The following is an 18,984-nucleotide window of genomic DNA, read 5'->3' as shown; positions in this document are numbered from 1 at the left end:
TAAATAGAACAATCAGCTGTTACTGCACAAATCCTCGATATAATTAAAAAAAAATGTTTTATCTAAAACCCTCAGCCATGACACATTCTTATCTTATCCTCTACGAGCTTTATAATAAGGGAAGTGGAAGGCAGTAGGGAGAAGTGCTGTCTATATTGTCTACAATGGCCAGAATCTAGACAAGTATGAATAACTGTACCAGAACAGCATACCAGGCAAAGGCTATTATAGTCTTTGATACCAGGAGTTGCCGCCCATTAGGTAACTTCTGGTCTGCGTATAGGCGGACCAGAAGTTCCCCGTACCGAGTCACAATTCTATCCTTCATGGGCGTCCGCAGAAGGGGGGGCAAGGGGGTATTACCCCTCCATAGATTCATTCATTAAATTTTCATCATTTGCATCGTGTTTTATATATATATATATATATAAAAGAATAGCCCAACCTACAATGTAAACAGAAGTGCTTACTGCATTCCATGTAGCAATTGTAATGTAAATTATGTACGTCAGATTGGGAAAGCATCGCAACCTAGAATAAAATAAAGACAATAATAAGAAAGACAGGAAAGCAAGGTGGAAACCGCATAAGCCACATAGCATATAGTTAACTGCGGGATCAACAGATGGCGATAGTGTGCAAGGCACGGATCGTCTGAACGTTGTCTGTCAGGGGTCCACAACCTTTCTTTTTCCGGCCGGGAATTGTTATACATACAGCAAGATGAATGACGTTCAAAATTCGGGCTATGCAGCCGGTGTAACAGTTAAAAGTTAATTCTAGGTAAAATTGCAGACTATAATAAGAAAGACGGGAAAGCGTCTACCTTTACCGATAAAAAAAAAATGTGAGCCACTGAGCTCCGATCAACGGCATCTGTTTGGTAACGCGGCTAACTAAAAGCCCGGGGCGCGTGAGGGTAGCGTGTCCATGTTTCCATGGTATCCAGCGGAGTGAGCTTGTGGTTAACGTTTTCACGTTGGTATATATCACTGATCATATAGAATTTACTGTGTGAACCACATACTGTACTTTTTTGTATGTGTGTGTGTCTGTGTGTGTGTGCATGTGTACACATTAAGAACGTCAAGGCAAAGACACCCTTCTCATAAAAATTCCAGTAAAATCCTTGAGCATTGCTCTCGCCTTGAGGATTCACTACGCTTCTTGAAAGCAAAAGGTGGGCAATCCTCAAAGGGAGATCCCAAGCTAAACGATCTTGAATACAGCCATGTCTATGGACTCCCAGAGTTAGTTACTATTGAAGGAGGTGACACGGGGCAGGAAAACAATACAAACAGTTCTAGCAACAAGACTGATACCCGGGCAACATTTTTGGTAAACCACATGAACAATGACAGATACCACATGAACAATGACAGATACCACATGAACAATGACAGATACCACATGAACAATGACAGATAATCATCGAGTCTCAAGCCACAGGCAACCCTTGATGCACCATCTAGGGCTGCAGAAACCTAAACAAAGGGGCAAATGGCTAGGAGTAAAGAGTATGGTAGGAGACAGGTGTTGGAAGCACCAGGAAACGTCCCTTACAAGAGTTACACTGTTAGGATAAATAAGAAGAGACTCTGTGAACACATGGCTTTATTGATATGTCCCTCCACAGTAGTGTATAGGAAAGATCCTCACACTGGCCAGTTTTGGCTCAACATTATTAATGTGGATCTTTTGAGGGTTACATTAAAGCCTTAAATTTCGTGTTATTTGCTGTGTGTATGATATAGGATGTTTCAGGTGAAATAGAAAATAGCAAGTATCACAATTTCAATACAGAAGCCATCATTCTCCAAGTGTTGTTACATACAATGTGTTTATAGAAGTCAAGTGCTAAAGACTGAATGTGTAACATATCCAGATATCTTCAAAATCCTGATCTAGTACAGTACTGCAATTCCAATACTGTACTCCAATTTATGGCACCCAACATATGATGTGACAATGTAAAACTCCTTTGATACAAACCTTACTTACTGTAGCCACAAGTTGTTCTTAAGAAAAAAAAAATGCTGCAGAAAGTCCTACCTGTAATATGGGTCATTCTAACTACTGTACCTTATAATCAGAGGTGTCCTGATTAATTCTGATGATGTTTGGGGTTGGTCAATACAAGGTGAGTGATAGGAGCTCAAAGACATCTTCCTTATATTCAGAAGACTATACTGATAATAACATTTATTATTTTGTCTATACTGTACTGTACTTACCTCACACTGACCACAAAGACTGTGTTGGTCCACGTGGGCAGGACCCTCTGTGTGGTACTGTGCTCATGAGCTGTTCCCTCATATTAACTATAAGGTTTGTATCCTCAGGGTTTTACTGCACTTGTTTAAAAAAATGGGATGTATTTGTAATAGAATTTTTAGACTAATTCAATTGTTCTAATATTTGACTTGAAACAAAACTGTTACTGAGTATTAAGTATTTAGGTTTTAATATTCAATACATTAATATTTTACTCCAATATTACTCTTTTTAATGCTTCTCATGACATAACGTGTCAAGAACAATATTTATGCTCTATAACTGTTGCAAAATCATTATTCAGTAATCTGAAAGAACCTGACTTCTTTTATTTATCCTCTTAATGAAGAAATGGGCACATCAAGTATTACAATAACAAAAATTACCAAGTTGTTGATTGGGTGAAAAATGTAATTTGGAATAAGTCATGCATGGCCTGGTGAAGTGAGATGTAACCATAAGAACTTCTCTGACAAACATGATGAGGTTCTACTTTTAAGATGAATGTCGTGCAAATACAACACCTGTAATAGTTACTGAGGACTGTATTATACAAGTAACAATACTCCTGTTTCAAAGATAAAGGACATGAAAAATATTGTACAGGAAATTCATATAATTTTAAACACTAATTTTATGACTTTGTATACAGCAAGTTCATTTGTTTTTACAGAGAATATTTTTATGCAGATACAGTACGATCACAAAGAGTTTAGGTTTATTTATATATATATATACTGTGTTCATCATGTAGAAGGCTCTCCACATGACCCTTACATCACATTATTTGCATATTATGGAATAAATGTAACCACTTATCTCTCGGACAATAATAATAAACAAATCCTACAAGTATGAAATTGTATACTGTAATCATGATATTGAAAGAACTACTGCACTTATTTCCAACACATTTTTTTAGTTATACGGCAACCTCAAATACTTACACACAGTTATATAATTATCAAGTTAAATTGAAAACCACAAGAAGACCAACCGTTGTGTCACGTAACTATACTAGGTCATTATCAGTGCAGCTCTACCCTTGAGTTTCTTGAGCTCAATCTGTTAGCCACCAAAACAGATTCCATCATCTTGAGAAATAATGATTCAGTCAAGAAATTAGATATAACCCTTCCCATATTATATGCTTACACACCAAGGCAATGCTCAGTGTATGCGAGAATTACTTTATTTTTGTATTATCAAAGGCACATAAAAGTCACATGCGAAAATTAATATTTCTGATTTCAGACAACACGAATGACGTCCATGTTCACGGCCCCGGAATGGATAACAACATTAGTTAGACGTAACAATGTTTGACTCTCTGTTGCTTTGAGGAACACTAAACATTTTACAGCCCATAACATAATCTTTCACTCTGTCTCTCTTGGTTACTCATAAAGACACCAATCATTCTTATTTTCTATTGCTAAAGTGCTTAACATTCTTTTGGTTACTCCAAGAAACACTGTAAATGTCCTTAATTCCAGCATCAAAATTCACAACATTCCATGAAGTGTAAAGTTCAGGACTGTATATGAATAAAATATATGAGCATAAGTAGTGTTATATGAAAAGACGTCCCTTATATGAAGAAAAAAAATCAAAATAGTATAGTGTAAATTGTTCAGTATAGTACTAAGTGTAATGTATCATGGAGCAAGGCAAAATTATACTTGATAATGGAATGAAAGTTGACTAAATCATAACAAACATCACATTACTGAATGTGTGACTTTACCCAGGAAATGGCACACAATTGTTAATATTGAATTGGGTGTATACAGTATGTGAAGCATTGGTGGATGTACAGAAAACATAACACCAACCCCAATAAAAAAAAGAGTGACATTTATCCATTTCACGGGTAAGGTCACAATTAATTATTTTTCTGTTATTTTAGGCAACTGTCTAGCTGTTGATGACGTCTGTGGCACTTATCTTAGCTCAGGTCACAGATGAGGGCACAGAAAAATGATTAATAATATGATTCTAGATAAAAAGAATTTCACTAACTTGAAATTTGAGAATACTTCCAGCCCGATGTACCGTACACTTCTTAGGCAACGTTCAAGATTCACAGGCATGAGCTGGGGGCTGCCCTGTCACTGGCACATTGTTGATATGTGTAAACCACTATTTATTGCACACAATTTTCTTTTGAAGTTATATAAAGTTTACCAGCCCAAAAATTTGAATTAGCCCCTAAAATAAATGAGTCTACAGGCTACTGGCTCTTTGAAAATGTTTTCCTAAATTGAACCACAATATTCTTTGATGAACCAGGATAATCTTGTACACAGCATGTAACAATTTATTGTCAAGTTTGTCTTGGATATTATTTCAGGCGTCTAAGAGATAAAGCAATACGAAGATCTCATCATTTCTGTAAACTGAAATTCCTTTATAAGTGAGTTTATACATGTAAACAAGTTTTTCCAGAGCTCTTAACTGCTTTACTATAACAATTCAATGTAAGAATTTTTTTTAGATATGGCTGGACAAGCATTGGACAGGTTGATTACAGAACTCTGCACCTACACTTTAATGCCACAAGGCTGTTTCACTTTAGAACCATAGCTGCTGCATAGTGAAAGAAGGTACAGTACAGTATGTTACATGGTTGATACATATATAAAGACAAAATAAAATAATATACAGTAGAACCTCATTTATATTGCAAGACACTCTCCTCCAAAAAAAGAACCAAACAATATATTGATAGTAACAAGAGAAGAAAGGACAGAGTAATAACAAAAATGGATTTCCAGTTGATTACCATCCATAGAGGCAAAAAAAAACAGGAGGTTGTGACATGGTTGTAGGCTGGGGTGTTGTGATGGGGTCTTGGGGTAGGTATTTCATGAGTCTTAGAGCAAGGATGATATAATGGTCTATGAGGTAGGGGTGTCCTGATAGGGTGTAGTGCAAGTCATGGGTATCATAAGAGGGTGTAGGGATAGGGGTGTAGGGTAGGTCATGGGTGTTATAAGAGGGTGTGGGGACAGGGGTGTAGGGAGAGGGGTGTAGGGTAAGAGGGTGTGGGGACGGGTGTAGTGCAAGTGGAAAATACGTGTTTATAGCAGACACACAGGAAGTGATCTTGTCCTGCACTCTGGCTCAAATAAGTTCTATTTTTAAGCACGATCTTTTTGGGTTTCATGTAAAATAGTGACCTTTTGCGTCTGAACATTAGAAAATTTACTGTAAATGATTCACTTACACAGAAGAATTTACTAAAAGAAACTGATGTAATTATTTTCATTGAAGCATTGATCTCTGTAAATACTATCTGGTAAAATTCTGCTGCCAAGAAAAGTATATCATAATTTTGGTATTAATAAATCATAAGAAAACTACATGTTCAAATAAATGATACTCAAATACTTTTTAAATGTAAACTAAAACATAACTAATAACTATCATTCTTCAAAACTCTCAGTGAAAACTATGAGCATCATACACAGTTCGTAAAGCCACAACAAATTTCCTTTCGTGTAATGATGCCAGTACAGTACACTACAGCCACACATTTTCTTTACTGTATTACGATCTCTGGTTTGGGTTTATAAAAATCAATATTAACAACGGTGAAAATATTAATCTATCAGAGAACTTTTCTTTTTTCTTTCTTTAAATTCAACTCATGTTTTATTTATGATCTAGAAAATATTAAATATATAAATAATGAACATATTTTCACTCAAATATCATTTACTACAAGTAATGTAATTCTTACAATACCAAAGAATCCTGTCAAGAATGTAATACTGACAATAATGCATTCTGAGGATGACTATACAGAACACAAATAGACCAAGTGTTAAAGGAGAGGAATAAAAGATCTACAGAGATAATATTGCCAACTTTACATGAATCAATTAGAAAATATAAAGTATTAGCTACTAGATTGTAATACAGTAATATTCCCTGGTGAGCAACTCCATGCTGCTTTAACCTTGAAGTGACGCTTCAAAAGTCACGATGTCAGTTCAGTGTTGATTCAACGTTGAAGCAGCATTTTGTGCCCACCATTTCATTTTTATTCATCATCCCATCGTAGAAAATTATGGATTTTTATCTTCAAACTCCGGTTATTTGTAAAAAATTTCATAGGATTAATATACCTACATACCTAATCTAGGTAACAGAAATAACCTTCAACTTTCTACTCAACTAATCTACACCTAAGATATCTATTACTGTGGTAGGCACTGATGTCTAGTAACACACGGAACAAACTCAGAAAGCCAATAACAAAACACGTACACATTTATGTGGCTGTCTCGCATACTACTTACAGTAACAATATGTAAATTATCTACACAATGTACAATAATTTACACACAATATTCAATACATTTACAACACATATTGTAAAAATTATTAAGTATTCTACAATGTAATACTAATTTTATAGCACCAGTGCACTACCAGTGTCTATCAAAATAAGAAATTTACAATATTTCACATACAGTACAAGATATAACAATAAAAAAAAAACAGTCATTAGTTCAGAGGAGCTTTATATTAGTGTTGTTAGTTATGCTGCAAGAAGCCTACTGGTACACTGATTCAGCTGCTGAAATGGATACAACGTGTTGGCGATCCATCAACTATTAACGCACTGGTGCTCTTCCTCTGGGAGTGCAGGAGACATTTACTGAAAGAAATCCTTACCCATGATATGCATCCTTTATTTACTGATAACAAAGACTCAGACACTCCAACTACATCTCTGACATAATGATAGAGTGTTAACACCTATGTTCTATCGGGGTAATTCTTCCCACGTCTCTCTGCCTTATCATTATAATTGTTACTTTACTTGTAATGGAAAAAAATTTGAAATCAACTTTTATTTTTTCAAACCCCTTCACTATGGGGACGCCTCTTTTAATATTTTATTTGGCTAATACAAAATGATTTTATTCAGCAGAGAGAGGACCCTGTACACAAAGGGTTGATGATCTAATTGACCAAACAACTATTGTCAGTTTCAAATTCACAAGAGACTTTAACTTAGAGGAACCAAAGGATTGATTAAAGTTTACACTATCTGACCCACAAAAGCAAAAATTCATCATTTAAACATTTCAAACTGTCAGTGATAATTATGTTATACACGAAATTCATCAATAAACTTAAATAATCCTCCACTACTAGGCATGATTTATCACGAGTCAGATTTAATTACTGAATTATAAAACTCAATTTATTAACATATCCTACATACAAAAAAGTTTGTTATAATAAGATTAAATATTACAAAATTTTAATACCACTGTATGATATAATTTATTGCACTTTCATCATATTCTTAATAAAAAAACAACAGAGTTTGTTCCTCATCCCAAAAGTTCAAATTGGTTATTAAGATATTAAACATAAGGAAAGTTAAATTTTGAAAGAGATCCAGAGAATGTGTGTAAATTTCAACGGCATCACAATCTTCTGACTGTGTGCTAAATTATGTAGCTATAAGATCAATAACAATCCTTGTTCCTACCAGTGAGCAGTTAACCTAGTCAACATCATTCACTGTCGCCTATATGCAGCAGCAGCAGAAGCAGCAGCGGCAGCAAGTTTGGCGTGCTCTTGAGCCACTTCCATTTTCTTCTGCTCACTGCCGGCGGCCACATACGAGAACACACACAGCACTGCATAGCAAATCTGATCTGCCTGTTGAATTATCTTGCATTAGGAGAGCATAATTTAAATAAACAACAGCAAGTTCACCTCCATTAATCACTAAACATCATATTTTTCCCATCTCTGCAACCCTTTCTCAGACTTGACAATTTTCACTATCACCCATTCTTACTTTAGTATTCATATTGCTCCTTCTATTAAGACATTAAATAACCAAGACAATCTCCAAGCCACATTTTCTCAAAGTGTCTGAGATATGAGATGCCATGCCCACTTGTGTGACAACTATAAAGGGCCACATAATAGTCTTCTACTAAAAACATTATCTGTACATCTAAAATATACAGTACGTACTAGCTGTGTATTTCCTAAAGCCTCCATGTAGGCACTGGATATACATAGTTTTCCTGGCTTATCCTTCTTAACTATTACCAGAGTCAAAAACTTTAGTATCCTGTTCAAGTCCTTGTTTAAGAGGAACACGGAGGATGCTGTCTCTACGGAGCTTACCACACTGAAGGAAGCTGTGCACTGCTCGGAGAAGCAGGGTGCAGTATGCTCTCTCAGTTTAAGACTTAGGTATGTATTGTACCTCCATAAATTCTATCCATCCCACAACATTAAACCTAAACAGTACCTGTACAGTACAGTATTTACCGGTAAGCCGTAGATATACACATACAGTACGTATATAATAACATGTACGTAGAGTAATGTACAGAAAGGGATCACCAACTTAACTTACCATCGCAGATTTGTATTTCCGTTGTATAACGTGGCGGGTTTTGGGATCTGAAATAAAAATATTCTTAGAATACAAAAATTAATAATCAATTCATTACAGAGCATTTTTCCTAGATGCTTGAGCCCATAATTTCCTAAGTGTTTTCTTGAATTTCTCACATAATATTATGATGCTATCTACTGATTAAACCTTGCTTGACAGTTTACAATTTTATATCAAATCAAACAATGAGTTAAAGAAGAACATATTAAAAACTACTGATGTTATCAAAAATTACCTGTACCATTTAAAGGCCACAACATGAAGCAATGTACAGTACAGTTTTTTAGCAGCATCTCCGTTAAATTGAACAGCATTGAGACATTTAGAAACTACGAATGGTGAAGCATATATCTATACTGGTTACTTCTGTAGCAAATTTCCCAAATCATCACCTGAGGAAAACTTGTGTTACTGGTGGAAGGAACACAAGACCTACCCAGTAACATTCTCTGGTAACCTAAGTGAGTTCACTGTTTAGTCACAAGAAGAGGATCACCCACTTCTTGACCAGTTTCTGCCTCACAACTGTCTTCATCAAGCTCCTCTCACCTCATGGCATGTCCTCTGGATTGAGTTGTCCAGCCCACAGCTGCTGGTATCTGGCATTCCCTTAAAGTTTGTTGTGAGGTGACAGCAGTTAGTCTCTCTCTCTCTCTCTTACACACACCATCATTACAGCTGATTGGTTTAGCTTAAATACAGTAGTAAGCAGACCTGGACAGTGCTGTTATCTATTGCATTCTCTTTACAGTACAACAGCTCTCAGGGCACGTTTTAGCTCGAATAAAAATTAATCGTCTCTTATTGTCAGTCTGAACCTGGTCTCAGTGCTGTGTAAGGATGTCTGCTGTGCTCTGAGACTCCTCTTATGCACCCCAAGTGGTAAACAGTCACTTATAATGGGTTTATGATGCTCTTTTAAATGCAACCACCTCTCATTGTCACCATCTTCCTTAAAACCATCCCAGGAAGGACCACCATCCCATAGGTCAAAATCTATTAAAGTTGAAACCCCTCCCATAATCAAGGAAAAAATTACCACTACCACAATCCAGAAAAGTATCAAACCTTTGCTAAAAATCCAAAAAATAATCTCTCCAACAGGATGCTTCAGGTACCAGCAGCCATTATTTTTAGACATTTACTAAGCCTGTTCTTGCGATATGTTTCCTCCTGTTTCTACTACTATACTGAGTGGGACTGCAGTTGTAACCCATTGCATCTCTTCAAAAATTCCCTGTTACTTGAATAATCTCTGCTTAAAATAGAAAACATTATTAGACAGCAGATAAATAATGTTAAGACAAGTTAAAGAAATACATGGGTAAGTCAATAATGGTGTATTACTTACTGTACTCCTCCAACACAAATATTCCTCCCTTCTGAGTGAAGCACTTTCTGATATGGTCCAACCGAACGAAGAACTGAAAGAAAACGATATTGAAAACTCTTAAACATCTACCAAAGCTCTGGGCTATGAGCAATAACCCGGATGTTGATGACAAATACAGGCTACTAGCAATCCATAACCAACTCCTTCACAAGTGTTCCTTAGTATGAGTCTCTACATAATCTTTACTTTAAGTATGTACAGTACAAGCTTATCCAATAATCTGCAGAGGCGGCACAGAAACTTCAAAGAGCATGACTTGAAAAATAAAATGAATCAATGTATTCACTCCAACACCTGATGCAAGTACAAATGTCTAAACTGTATTCATGAAACAAAAGTATTATAAATATATCAGTGATTTTTATTGTACCTAAACAGTACAGTACTTACATAACTTGACGTCACATTGTTTCAGTGCAATTTCTGGCAGACTAATGGTGATGTTATTATTCTTTAAAAGCTCTAGTCATGTTTACACAAGACAGACGTAAGTACAGACTCCATTAAGGGAAGTACTCTTTTCTTTTTTTTTTTTTTTACTTTAGGAAGTGAACTCAAGACCAAACCTTAGGCGGTGATAGACTGCCGATGAGTTAGACAGCAAATATTACTGTACACAAAACACTTAATATAAAATCAATAATTTTCAATCAACAAGAATTTACAGTTGTAAACCATCAAACTAATCAGCAATCTTTTTTTTTATAAAATAAATAAATAAAAAATAAATAATTACTACTTATATAACAGATAGTATACAGAAGTGTCAGGATCAGCACCTTTATATTTAGTTGGTAATGTAATTAATACTGTGTCTTACAGCCACTGAGAGATAATATTGCATAGAGTACTGGTAATTAGCTGACTGCTCTGTAGTTTCATAACAAGCTGAGCCTGACACACTCAAAGGCATGGAGAGGGAGACTGAATGCGTAGCATCAAAAGATAAATTAGTAAGGTGTTATGTGTCTAGCCACACAACACCTAAGAGTAATGCACCAATCTTAACTCACACTATAGCTTTCCAATGTTTTTGATGATAGTACTGAGCTGATACACAAATTCTTTGGAACAATTTGTCTACTTTCTTCTCTCTCAGTTGTCTCTCCATCCCTTCTACCATCCATCTGTACAGATGCCTGTTTTTGGTCAAAACACAGACAGAAGTGAGCATGCAAGAGAAATAAGAACAAATGCAGAATAAGAAGAAAGAAAAGGGATTTAGGGTTTGCAGAGGAGTAAAGGAATTGAATCCCACGTGTAGTTTTCCCTAGCACTAATTTTTTTGAATTTCTGATACCAAGGGTCAACGTTGACTCTTTGCAATAAAGATCACATATTTTTGGATATAATCTTCTCATATGTAATCTTAGAATGTCTGTATTCTTGACATGTGTGTAAGAGTTTAGATATATAATAGCATCTTTTATCTATTTCATTTGTTTACAAAAAAGCATTGAACATAACATGGAATGAGCCATGTGTTTATCTTTGTAACTTCCAGTCTTTCAAGGCTCAAAATAAGAATATTTCAAAAAATGGAATTTAAAAGATGAAACAAGAAACAGCATTAGAAAGAGCAAGTAAAACACAATGCCCATAACCTCACTGATAAAAGGAGTCACAAATCATGGTGAAATATTGACTTTAATCTTAATGGCAGAGAAATAAAATCAAGGTAATTTTAAAATGAATATGCTGTGTAAATCAGTCAGATCAAGGCATATTGTGTATATGTTAGCATACCAAAGCAAACAGATCTAAGATACACGCACCACTACAAACTATTGTCTATACTTCAAATCAACCAACAAAATCAAACAAGGAATACTTCAGAGATGGTCAAATAAAAATAGGGACTCTGTGTGTGTGCGGACTGGGAAGATCTGATTGGTTGGAATATCATATTCCTAGTGCTGATTGGCTAAGAAATTACAAACTTCCAGTGCTGATTGGCTCTAACGTTACAGGATTCCTAGTGCTGCCTGGCTAAACTCAGAGACTCCTTGTGCTGATTGGCTAGGACATGCTTCTGGTGTTTGGCAACCGACCAGACACACGATTCTGCAGAGCTGGTCAAAATGGTGGTTGGGTTTGCCATAAAAAACATAAAATATCACAGGGAACTGAAAGGTAGCAAAACAAAACTGGATAGTTACCACTGGTACTGAGAGAAAGGGATAACAGTGTCTAGGGTAAGACCAGGTGTAGGGTGGGGGAGAGGACTTAGGACACGCGTGGTAGAGGTCAACAAAACAGAACCACTATTCACAACTACAGCCAAGTACTGCACTACACGAGTTATACTGGAGTCCAGTATCTCTTTCCATATTCACCTCGAAATCCTTTTATGATGAAGACGGCGAGCAGGGATACAAAAAAGGAAAACAAAAGAAAATGTGAGAAACGGCACCATGAAAAACAAACAACTTTGAGCATATGCAGTGTCCAGAGACACACCAGAAGAGTAAAACTTTCCTTAATGTAAAGGTCATATAATTATTATATATCTAAATGTGTTTATATGCTATTTACTAACAAGGGCCAGCGCAATTTTATTGTGAAACTACAGCTGCCATTAGCAACTACTAATAGTGATTTAGCATCTACATCTAAGGGGGTTCTCCGTGATTACCAAGGACCATCTCCAAAGTTCCCTCTGCAGTAAGAAATGATTGTAACAAAAGACAATCGAGTATTACGGAGAGAAGAGAGACTACGATGTGGATGGAAGGAAAATGGAATGAATGTAGGAGGGATGTGATGAATGGGACTGCTTTAGTCTTCTTCACCAGCAGCAGCACCACGGGCAGCAACCACATGTTAGGTGGGAGGGTGAGCACAAGAGTGAGGTGAAAGAATTAGATGGCCAACTGAGGGGAGACTGGCTGGTCCCAGAGGAGAACGGACGCTAGGCGGGGTTATCATGCAGGAGAGAGCGGAAGGTGAGATCGACGCACCGGACCAGAGACCCAACACAACGCACGGCCCACTACACAAAAAATCACAAAGCAGATCATTCCAACAAAGAGGGTTGGTCATGAAAAAAACAAAACATGGCTGACATTTGAAAAAAGAGGATATTCCATTAAAAATTTGAAGAATATTAGGAAAAATATTTACTTAAAAATATAACAAAAATATGTCTCCACACATACAGCACCTCAAATACTCTTAAAAATAAACTCTGTAACAAGTATGTAGGTGTAAACTCTCATTATGTACTGTATAAGTGCATCTTCCCTCAGTACCCATACACAAAAAATATTACTTGTGAGTTTTGTTTGAGATTAATAATAAAAATATGATAACTTTAAATCAGTGTTCATTATCAAGAGCATAAATTCTTCAAGTGTGTTCTGTAGTGGTCATGTCTGGTTTATTAATATCATTGAACATCCTATAGTGAGCCACCGCACTAATGAACCCTTGTATCACACACTGTTAATTGAAGACTTAAAGTAATGCATTAAAACTTTATGTGTAGTGAATGTTTCTTGTGAGTGTGTGTGTGTGTGTGTGTGTGTGTGTGTGTGTGTGTGTGTGTCCCAATTATCCATTTCAACTCTTCAAAATCTATATAATGTATTTCAAAAACTAACTATCACCACACTTTAATCATATGACAACTGATGGAAAACAAACACAATTCATATCTTTACATTTTTCCTTTCAGCTTAAACTACTACAGTACTCACACTCAGCAATTCATACTCGACACTCAGAGTGAGGCACAAGAACACTTCCCCAGACGTGAACGACTTAACTCCTTGGTTACCACAAAGCTTCAACAACAAGCCACCACAGTGACTCCCATAAACCCACACACCTGGTGACTAGGTGTTATTTACGTCAGACACATCTTCAATATTCAACGAACTTCAGCCAATCATTATGAACTTAGTTTTATATTGAGGATGAACCACAAAATACTATTGTTACTGAAGTTTGCTTCAACAAACAATTGATGGGAAATGAATTTTGAATCCATAAATTATGAAAATGAACCTTATTAAAATTTCTCAATAATGCAAGGCATGGCCAATGTTGGAGTAATGTAGGTAAAGATGCCAAAATAATTAATTTTTTATTTTTTAGTTATTCACAAATACATTTATATGGGAAAACAATCTATTTACTTACCTTGAATATGGCAACAAATTTAAAACTCTTGCTGGCTATACTGTACCAATACTCCTTTATTCATTTAAATCCAGAGGCCATATCTTACATAGTAAGTCTACATTATTTCCTAATAAATTTTGACATCCAGCTATTATTCAGGTTTACTCTTTTCTGAATTAGTGACATCACCTCTCAAAAATAAGATTAATATATTCATTATTCACTTAGTATTACTGTACTTTTAATTCTGGTAAAAATATGAATATTAAGGTGACCCCATTAGCCATGTGATACTCTACATGTTTTCAATCATAATTGAAGCACAAGTATTAATGAATACTTTACACACTTTTCAAACAACAACAAAGCTATTGAAGGACTATGTGTTGTGGTCTATGGCTGGCAACAGTTGAAAATTTTTAAATAACTTTTCCTATTGCTTTCTGTATTAGATCTTATATAAGAGTTATGAATTCTGGACTTCTGCGATGACTGAAGATATCTATACTATTACTGAGGATGCAGTTTAATACTACAATATCATTATTGACAAGGAAAAATGTTAACTGTTGTTATGCAATAATTCTTTGACTGACTCTAGAATGACTTGAACTAGGGTGGATCAGTGTTACACTACACTGGTTTATTCAAATAAACTTTATCTTTTTATTCATACAAAAATAAATATTCAAAATATTCTTAATAAACTAAGCATTACCAGGGGGGGGGAGGGTAACTTCAATGCTCTAATAATGCCTTTTAACTTGAATTGTTGCTGGTACTTGTATGTATGGAGGCCGAGCTGATCAGAGATAATACCTTCACCAAGTACAGTATATGTATTTATGATGGATCAGCCATGCAGTAACCAAGGGGTTAATCAATAGAAAGAAAAAGATCTCTTAGCCAACATCAATATGACTGTAGTGATCAAACAGTATTCAAATATGTAATCTTTCCATTAATGGTCTTAAGAAAAGATATCAAGACAATGACGTCAATGTGGGGATTCTAGACAGGTCACCTTCCTTCTTCATGGCCACCATTGTGCTTGCTGTGGCTGTTGGGTAAACTAGGTGTGTAACAGTTATGTGATTATTGAGTTTATGTAGTACATGTGATTAACAAGAACATGTAATGAAAAAAAAAAGGTGTATTAGTTAAAATAGTGTTAATACTTATGAATGTAGCTACAAAATTTGTAATAAACATGGCAATGTTTTTTTTTACAATCGACTTCATGTGTTTGTCGTGAGACACACACACACACACACACACATAAAACCTGGTTGGAGAAACTGGGCTTTACCTACTCCATCTTGTATGGGGTTTGGTTAACAAGTATGAACATGTACAGTACTATATGGTAACCTAAAGTGCTGCTTCATAGTCTTAATGTTCTCACCTTGTTTAAGTGTGGTGTGTCAATATCAAGTTATTGTAAACAGCGTATTATGCTCACCTAAATTGGCACCTTTTTTAATCAGCAATCAATGACATAACTTAATGCACTTCTAAGTAATTATCTAATTTACTGTACTCATCTGGATTACCTTTTGGTAAAAAACTAATGGAAGTTTTATAAATTCAACAGAAATAATTCATAATGTTCTACAAAAACAATTCCTCTTAAACAAGCAATTGCTTATTAGAACAAAGGAGTTAACAAAATGAGCACCTTTTAGTATTTCATGTCTTTCATTTGAATTAAAAAACTATTTTCCCTTGAATAGATACAGTTGTGAAAGTGGGTTCCATAGGCATGACTGTCCTTCAGGGTCATTGGGATACTGCATGCTGTATACTAAGACTTCAGTACACAGGAGGCAGCATGGCCTACAATACACTTCAGTGCCCCAACTGTAAGGTTTGGTGCACATTTACAGCTGGCAGAATTGAGATTGCCCAGGGATTGAACCAGTAACCCTTAAGACAAAAGGTGAGTGTTGTATCAATTCAGCTTCTATGCCCTACACACAATGTAGTACAGTAGTAAGTCACTTAAGAATATTATGTAATATAAGTGTGGAGTGTTAACACACCCAACATTCTTTACTCAGCTAAAAACATCTATGCTAAAACCACTACTAAAGTAAACTAATTAATGTATAAGTAAATGCATTTCAAATTCCATTCTTCAAATAATTCATCTTTGTGTGTGTGCATTAATCCTTCCACTACATTTCCAGTGTGCAATACTGTATACAGACACCAAGAGATTGTCAAGTCTCATTACCATATCAAAGTAAAGTCTGAATTAATATTGCTCTGTTAACTGCATAATACAGCATGCTGTATAAAAGTGTATACTGTAGTTGTATCAGCTATTTCATCCACCTCACACTGTTATTGTTCCAGGAAAAACTGCACCACTAGTTTGAACAGTACAGTACAGTACAGTCCAGTACAGTACAGTATCGGAAACTTCAATAATAGAATATTTCACGAAGCAGCAGCTATCATCACAAACAAGTGCGACAGATCCCACAATACCTGTGACTACTGTACTACCAAACCAAAGAAGAAAAAGAAGTGACAGTGAATAAGCATTTGTCTGTCTGTTCTAAGCCCTGCTATATCCTAGAACAAGTAACCTTAAGATTTATTTAACCACAGTTCACCCAATAATGCTCTAAATAAATCAAACTTAACAATCTCAAACCATAATCATATCTGTTAAGTCACACTACATATTGGGAAATCCATAATAAAGTAAATTACTTTATGTTACAATAATTCTACATGTTTAATTAATTATAATAATATAATTGGTATAACCTGTGACGCCTTACAAAGTTAATTCATGATAATCTTAAACTACCATGCAACTATTCATGAAAGTAAGTAATTATCATGCAAAAGTTAAAATACATTACAGTATGTGGTTCATTATAAGTACTGTAGTGGCATATGTTCCTACTGGTTCACTATAGTATCCCTCACCCAGTGGTGTGTATGTAGAATATAAGAGTAAACAAAAGGACAGCCAGAGTAACCTTAAAAGATAACATTGTGTGTGAGAAATTAAGAGTTTTATCAGGAAAATGATGAATATCCAGAACCTAGCAGCCATGCCGTAGGTCTCAGAACACTGGGAGGGGGATGGCATATGCTCCCCACTGTACCTAATGGTCTCCCCTAAACAACAAAGCACCATTGATGTGTGCCTCCATGACAATACTGTAATATATATTCCTACACAGTGTAACACAAACAGTGACAGTGTCAACAGCAGGTAATGATATAAGGAACAACATATTCTGTGTCAGGAGACACTTTGGCCATACTCACAGCTCTCCATCTCAATTTTTTTTAAACTAAAAGAATTTTACTAAATTCTGAATTTAAATTCTATTTCAATTTTGGCTAATATTTTTTTAAAAATAACTGATGAGAGACTTAAAAAAAATGCCTCCTAATGGAAGTGTCTATTAACACAAACATGAATAATAGTTGATCTTGTTCTTATAATTCTTCATAAACTAATATTAAGTCCACACAGTTGGTGCCACTTGTTCTTAACACAGTACAGTACAGTACAGTACTCTTCTCTCACATTCAATAAACTATCATCCTTAACATCAAGCACACCAGCTGAAATAAAATTAATAGATTTGCATTTTTAAATTTAATCTTATATTCGGTATTTTAAAATAAATTGATTATATACTGTACAAACAAATGTGTCAACAGTCTAAACAACAAGCTTAAGTGTGCCCAGCAAGCAACACTCGGCCCAGTACACCAAGACTCTACCTTCACAAGATATTTTCACTGAGCACCAGTCCAGAATATTAAAATTTATCCCCTTGACTAGTGTTTAGTGAAAGTAAAGAAATACACATGGTATCTAGTAAAGGCTCTGTAATTTTGACGTAATGTTTGTGATTTACTGGGTAGTTTAAATCAACAGGTTAGATAAATTCTTACACCTTCAATTTAAAGGAAATATTTATAGTAAAATCTGAGACTCTGAAATAATTGTATGGACATTAGGCTGATTCAAGCTACGTGTGCCAAGGAGCGAGCGTGGATGAATGAACGCATTGCTCCAGTATTCAGGGATCTGGTGCCGTGATATATACATGATGCAGAGCTTTCACCAGGACTTGAGAGCACTACTACAGTATATCATGTCACTTATGGACCAACACCTAACTTTCCCAATAAGTTTAAGTATTAAAAATGTCAGGGATTTTGTGGACTTTGAATGCAGCCCTGTACTGTATGTGCTTGTGTACTCTTTTATTACTATTATTATTATTATTATTATTATTATTATTATTATTATTATTATTATTATTAAAGTATTATTATTATTATTATTATTATTAGGGAGGCTGTACTCAGTGTTTACCACCCTGTCGCTTGAGCCCTCCGAGCTTTGCTGTTATCCCTCATTTGACGATAATTTCGCTTAACGTTAGATTTTTCAGGAATGTAACCCTAAAGTTAAACGATGGATACTTGGACAGGTCACTAAGTGATAAAGATGTACTGATATACCGTAAATGATGTTCATAACTACCATGAATATTTATAGATTTCATTCACGGATAAGAACAATTTATAACTTACTAACTTACAGTACTTTGTTTACTTAGCTTTATTTGGGATGAAGGCAACACACAAGAATATCCAGCTCTTCATCTGTTTCTCTAATGTTAATACACAGAACTACTTCAGAATGGTAACCAGCAATCTTACTGGTCCAAGATTTGTTAATGATTTAACTTCAGCAATGGTG

General features: G+C 35.4%; 1 protein-coding gene across 1 annotated transcript in view; it reads right to left on the bottom strand.

Annotated features, from left to right (window-relative positions):
- Positions 1–1,597: 1,597 nt before the first annotated feature.
- The window catches only part of LOC121856200 (MAP kinase-activating death domain protein-like), an 89,132-nt gene continuing 71,745 nt past the window's right edge, over positions 1,598–18,984 (bottom strand). Inside the window, exons 42-45 of the mRNA XM_042351545.1 lie at positions 12,449–12,457; positions 10,071–10,143; positions 8,678–8,724; positions 1,598–7,962 (exon numbers count right to left, since the gene is read on the bottom strand). Coding sequence (XP_042207479.1) covers positions 7,819–7,962; positions 8,678–8,724; positions 10,071–10,143; positions 12,449–12,457 — 273 coding nt within the window. The 3' untranslated portion in view covers positions 1,598–7,818. The remainder of the gene's footprint in view (positions 7,963–8,677; positions 8,725–10,070; positions 10,144–12,448; positions 12,458–18,984) is intronic.

Source organism: Homarus americanus, unplaced genomic scaffold (assembly GCF_018991925.1).
Source record: "Homarus americanus isolate GMGI-L3 unplaced genomic scaffold, GMGI_Hamer_2.0 scaffold48016, whole genome shotgun sequence".
In the NCBI taxonomy this organism is placed as follows: Eukaryota; Metazoa; Arthropoda; class Malacostraca; order Decapoda; family Nephropidae; genus Homarus; species Homarus americanus.
The sequence above is the reverse complement of the archived record's forward strand: the minus strand, read 5'-3'. Positions and strand labels throughout refer to the sequence as shown.